This window comes from Gekko japonicus, unplaced genomic scaffold (assembly GCF_001447785.1).
Source record: "Gekko japonicus isolate JY-2015 unplaced genomic scaffold, Gekko_japonicus_V1.1 scaffold3374, whole genome shotgun sequence".
Classification (NCBI taxonomy): Eukaryota; Metazoa; Chordata; class Lepidosauria; order Squamata; family Gekkonidae; genus Gekko; species Gekko japonicus.
Window position 1 is genome coordinate 83,343 of NW_015164762.1, and position 6,124 is coordinate 89,466.

General features: G+C 47.0%; 1 protein-coding gene across 1 annotated transcript in view; it reads left to right on the top strand.

Annotated features, from left to right (window-relative positions):
* LOC107109127 (solute carrier organic anion transporter family member 1A2-like) overlaps window positions 1-6,124 on the top strand; it is a 49,955-nt gene that overhangs the window by 14,443 nt on the left and 29,388 nt on the right. Inside the window, exons 5-6 of the mRNA XM_015409700.1 lie at window positions 2,410-2,556; window positions 5,407-5,505. Coding sequence (XP_015265186.1) covers window positions 2,410-2,556; window positions 5,407-5,505 — 246 coding nt within the window. The remainder of the gene's footprint in view (window positions 1-2,409; window positions 2,557-5,406; window positions 5,506-6,124) is intronic.

Below are 6,124 nucleotides of genomic sequence, written 5' to 3' on the forward strand. Positions count from 1 at the left end.
GGGGGTTGCAAGCATAGGGGGGATGCTTGCCTTGGTTCCACTGTCTGATGGGGGGGTCTGCCCAGGTGAACTTTCCCTGTGAGTTTGCTGTCTTATTTCTGAGCTGTTCCATAGACTCCTGTAACTGCAGCTGTCTTTTCTGGAAAGAGCATTGGAGAGACTTTTTGGGGGAGTCTGTAACTGGGACGCCAGAAATGTAATCCACCCCCAACTTGAAGAGATTGTAAAAGAGCAGGTGGCAGGGTGAGGTTCCCTGTGCATTTGGTGTGTGTAACTTGCAGGGGGTCCATTCTATATACTTTTGAACCTGTGTCTGACATGTCCCCCCAAAAAACACTTCCCTGACTTGACCTTAGTCCTGTTGGGTTCACAGTGCCACAGTGGCACTAGTTCTGCTGGGCACATTGCACTGGTTCTGCTGGGCTTGCAAAAATGCCTCCAACCTTCAGTTTCTACTGCAGAGATTCTCTGGGACTTCGATTCTGTTCTGCATGGCTTCTGTTGTCCTTGCTTTTTTGCTGTTTTTCCCTCCATAGGAGCACCTTCTTTGGGGGGCTGTAACTTGGACCCCATAAATCCAATCCTCATCAAACTTGGAGGGCAAGTAGAGGAGAGTCATCTGGAGATCTCTTGCATGTTTGGCATCTTTAATTTGCACAGGATCCATTCTATACAATCCTGACCCTCATGAACCTGTGCTTGTCATTTCCCCAGAAAATGCTTTCCTGGGGACACCTTCTTTGGGGGAGCCATAACTCGAACCCCATAAATTCAATCCTCACCAACCTTGGCATGTAGGTAGAGGTGGGTTAGCCGGATATCCCTTGTGAGTTTGGTGTCTCTATCATGCTGAGGGGTGTTCTACCATGTCACAAACCTCACAAATGAAACTGGTTTATTTGTGATGTTTCATGGTTCATGAAGCTGGCATACCATGAACCATACCACATTTTCCCAGTTCATGCCCATCACTACTCAACACCAGTTCTCTAGGTGAAATCCATCTGGTTGTCCTCATGAATTACCCCTGCATTGACCCATGTGGATCTATAAGAACCAGATCATCACTGAGACAGTACCCTAAGACCACAATTGTACCTTTAAAGATTGACTACCTCTTTCAATAGTCTTTCAGTAGTCATGTATGGCTGCGAGAGTTGGACTATAAGGAAGGCCGAGCGCCGAAGAATAGATTCTTTTGAACTATGGTGCTGGAGAAGACTCTTGAGAGTCCCTTGGACTGCAAGCAGATCAAATGAGTCAATCCCAAAAGAAATCAACCCTGACTGTTCCCTGGAAGGCCAGATAATGAAACTGAAGCTCAAATACTTTGGCCACCCAATGAGAAGGGAGCACTCACTGGAGAAGACCCTGATGCTGGGAAAGATTGAAGGTCAAAGAAGACGAGGACGGCAAAGGATGAGATGGTTAGACAGTGTCACCGATGCAACGAACATGAAATTGAGCAAACTTCAGAGGACAGCGGAAGACCGGAAGGCCTGGCGTGATCTGGTCCATGGGGTCGCAAAGAGTCGAACTCGACTGTGTGACTGAACAACAACTACTGTTGGATCCTAACCCTTTAAGAAATCATAAGAGTGTTTGAATATGACAAATATTTGAACGGTTAAGAATTGTTAGAATTGAGATGGTTAGACAGTGCCATAGATGCAACGAACATGAAATTGAGCAAACTTCAGAGGACGGCGAAAGACAGGAAGGCCTGGCGTGATGTGGTCCATGGGGTCGCAAAGAGTCGGACTCGACTGTGCGACTGAACAACATTGTGTTATATGAATAAATTTTTGTATTGCTGCAACCTGCATTGTATATCTGGTCAGACAGGTCAGCAACTAAAATGAACAGGGTCAGTGTGGAAAGGAGGGGGGCACCAAGACTGGTCAGTGCTTTAGGGCACCAGTGAGCCTTATTCTGCCCCTGATCTCAACCTTCCCAGTACGACCATTGTCTGAATCACTAGCCAAGCCAGGGTGTGGACCTAGATCATGCAAGTCTAAAAAGCCCAAGCAGATGTCCCGTTCCTTGGCTTTTCATCCTTGAATTGGGCCTCTATTCACACACATCCTTGGAACCAATGGTCCCTCTAACCTGTGGAGTCTTGTGAGGAAAAATTCTACTTTGTGAGCTACTGGCATTAAAGTTGTGAGCCAGTGATGCTCTGGAGCCATCCTTCCTGAGCTAGGGCAAAAATGTGTGAGCCGGAGGCTAAAAAACTGTGCTCTAGCTCACACTAAGTCAGCTTAGAGGGAACACTACAGTTGGAACTGTAACAGTAGGCCAGTGTTTCAGCCTCTGCTCCCATTAAAAAAATAATAACTTTGGGGTTTTCTGTTCTCAGTCCCTCAGTGTTTCTGTTCTACAGTCTGTGCCACTTCTGTCGCCCCGCAGGGTGTGTAAAACAAAGAGCTTCCTACCTCTGGCTCTTTGTTCTCTTCGGGAACATTCTACGTGGAATCGGGGAAGCGCCCATCATGCCTCTGGGCCTCTCGTACATCGATGATTTTGCCAGAGAAGAAAACTCCGCCTTTTATATAGGTAAACTACATGAGCATTTTTCCTCAGAACTGGGGCGGGAACAACCTCCTAGGCCGCAGTCTCTGTCAGCTGCTGATTGTGTGATAGCGATTAGCTACTAGAGGCACAAAAGCCAAATATAGTTCTCTCTCTCCCTCTCTCTCTCTCTCTCTCTCTCTGTGTGTGTGTATGTGTGAGCATAAGCAAACGTCCGGGCCCATCCTACTCTTCATTGCTTCTTCAAGGGGCCCCTCCCATAAACTGGATTGCTGACTTCTTTCAAGGGTGGAATTAAAGAAGAATTCCAATCTAATCATAGCTCACAGATCTTCTCTTTCCACAACCCTGAACTGGATAGCTCAGGCTAGCCCAATCTTGACATATCTTGGGCCGTGGTCACACATGCCAAATGATCCACTTTCAACCCACGTTCAGTGCACTTTCCAACTGGGTTTTTACTGTGTGAACTGGCAAAACCCAGTTGGAAAGTGGATTGAAAGTGGATGATTTAGTGTGTGTGACCGCAGCCTTGGAAGCTAAGCAGGGTCAGCCTAGGTAGTATTTGGAAGGGTGAACTCCAAGGAATACCAGAGTACTTGTGACACAGAGGCAGGCAATGGCAAACCACCTCTGAAACATCTCTTGCCTTAAAAACCATGTCTAGCTTGCCACCCAGAGAAGAAGAGAAGAGATTGGATTTATACCCCACCCTTCACTACCCAAAGGTGTCTCAGAACGGCTTACAAACTCCTTTCCCTTCCCCTCCCCACAACAGACACCCTGTCAGGTAGGCAGGGATCAGAGAGCTCTGACAGAAACTGCCATTTTTCAAAAACAGCTCTTATCAGAGCTATCGCTTGCCCAAGGGCATCCAGCCAGGTGCAAGTGGTGAAGTGGGGAATCAAACCCTGTTCTCCCAGATTAGGGTCCGCGCACTTAACCACTACACCAAACTACACCCAGTGGTGCATAATGCTAAAAAAAGAGCTAGAACTTCTGGCTGCCGGAAATCTTAGGATCTCCTGGCTATACTACAAACAAGGCATTATCATCATCATCATCATCCCCTTTTCACAGTCTCCTGAAACCTTGGCTTGCCTCTTAGAGCAGGAACAGATTGTACTCGCCCACACAAAGAGCCAAATGTGATATTACCGGTGCTGGCCTATCCATTAGGAACACTGAGGCAATCGCCTAGGGCACCAAAGGTGGAGAGGATGCAAAACCAGCCCTGTCACCGTCCAGCCCACCCACAGCATTGGGGTCTACCGTGACGTGTCAGCTCTAGGCAGGGTGGTGGCAGCAGTGAAATCACCTAGGGTGCCTCAAAATCCTTGGGCTGGCCCTCAAGATTACTACTAGGGTTGGCGGGCTGCCTTGAAATGTAACATCCAAAGTGCAAGGTCACATACCCGAAGTGACAAGTGTGGTTGCTCTTAGTGCCGTATGACAAAAATTGAGGAGCACCTCTTAGTGGAGATGTGCAGACCATGTAACATCCAAAGTGCAAGGTCACATACCGAAGTTACAAGTGTGGTTGCTCTTAGTGCCATATGACAAAAATTGAGGAGCACCTCTGTAACTTAGTGGAGATGTGCAGACCTTTTGCAGTTCGAACAAAACACTGAAGACAGTAAAAGTATAAAAAAAAGTTTCACTTTCATTGAACTTTTGAACTGAGGTCCTATTCCTACAACTGGGATCCTTTAGTTACAAAGGAATCCAACACAGCACTTGGTACTGTTACCAATAGGAGTATTTGCAGGGGCAGGGACATGGGAAGTTATGTTGCGTAACATTCATGATGTCACTTCCGGTTGAGTACACAGAAATGAAGTCACAATGCTCCAGGAATCCCTTGATCTCTGTCCTAAAACCATAGAGACTTGAGGAATTTGCAACATTACTTTTGACTGCAACCTGAAGTGATGCCACTAAGTTACATGGTGTTACTTCCTGCCTCTCAATTTTGTGCATGCCAGAGTGAAGAGCCCCAATAGGGTTTACAGCCTGAGGCTGGGAAATTACCCTCCACCTCCAAGCAACTGGCATCCCTAATGGTATCCCAGATCAACCAGATCTTTTCATTAAGCTTGCACATCAAGTTGTTGAAAGTTTTTCCATTCCAGCCAAAGAGTACAGTCTGGGTTGCTAGGCTTCCCATTATGACAGGACGCCTCCCACAGGCAACCTTTATTGCCAGTCACCAGTCCAAGTGGTGGTGGGAGGAAAAAACCCAAACAAACCGGCATCATGTGTAATTTGACATCACTTCTGGGGAAAACCCAGATATGGTATCATGTAGTTCTAGGAATCACTAGAAACGTTGTAGTATTACCATAGAGTTTCTGATGATTCCTAGAGTGACATGATATCACTTCCTGGTTTTCCAGAAGGGATGTCATTCCAGAAGGGATGTTATGACACCACATACACCCGTGTCCCCACCTCTCAAGTTCCTGCCAGTTGCTAGGCACAACCTGGGAACCTTAAGAACTCATGTTGTTGATGATTTTTACCCTGCTTTCCCTGTGATCACACACATTAAATAATCCACTTTCAATGCACTTTCCAACCGGATTTTACTGTGTGAACTGACAACATTCAGTTGGAAAGTGCATTGAAAGTGGATTATTTAGTGTGTGTGATTGCTGAAACTCAGTTTTTTACTCCTCCGCAGTTTAAAACAACCCTGTGAGTGCAGGTTGGGCTGAAGGAAGTTCCATTGCAGAATGACTTTCATGGCCCTGTGGGGATATCAGCCTGACTCTCCCTATTTGGAGTCTGTCACTCTGACCACATAGCTCCTCCATCCGTCTTCTACGAGGGACGAAAGAAGGTCCTTGGTTTATGTTTGAACATCTTTTACAGGAGCTGTAAGATCATCTGGGTTGTTTGGACCAACTTTTGGATTTCTCCTTGGAGCCTTATGTGCTAAGATGTGGGTTGACATTGGAACGGTAGATGTTGGTAAGGAATGAGAACACATATGTCCATCAAAAGTGTGCCTTTTTGTCTTCTCCTGCTCTGTCTTTCCTGTACCAACTGCTAAAACTCCTCAGTATGGCCTAGCCTCTCTTGTTTAAAATATTGCTCACTCAGTTTCAATGGTGCATAGGCCATTTTTTTAAAACTAGTTTTCCTGGGGCCCATGAGCATCTTGCATTCCCCAAACTGCCCCCTTCTGCACTGACGAGATCGGCACGATGATGTCACACAAAGTGATGTTGTCACGCTGGGCATGTCACGCAGTGATGCTCTAGCATATGGTAACTATGGAGTTTTGACCAAAATGCTAGAGCTTTGCCACCCGATGTGCCCGGTGTGATGATGTCGCTTCTGTATGATGTCATTGTGCCAATGATGTCAAGCACAGTGCTGCCACCCCACCCTCTCCACTCCTGGAAGGCTCCCTCCCACCCCTCGCTGGCCAGGTAAGTAGACCTGACCAGGGGTCGTTTCGTAGAAAAAGAGCTAGGGGAACTCATTAGCATAACTCATTAGCATATGCCACACCCCCTGACATCACCAGAACTGTGTCATAAGGCCACACACACCGCCCCCAATGGTCCTTGCCGCCGCCGCCGGC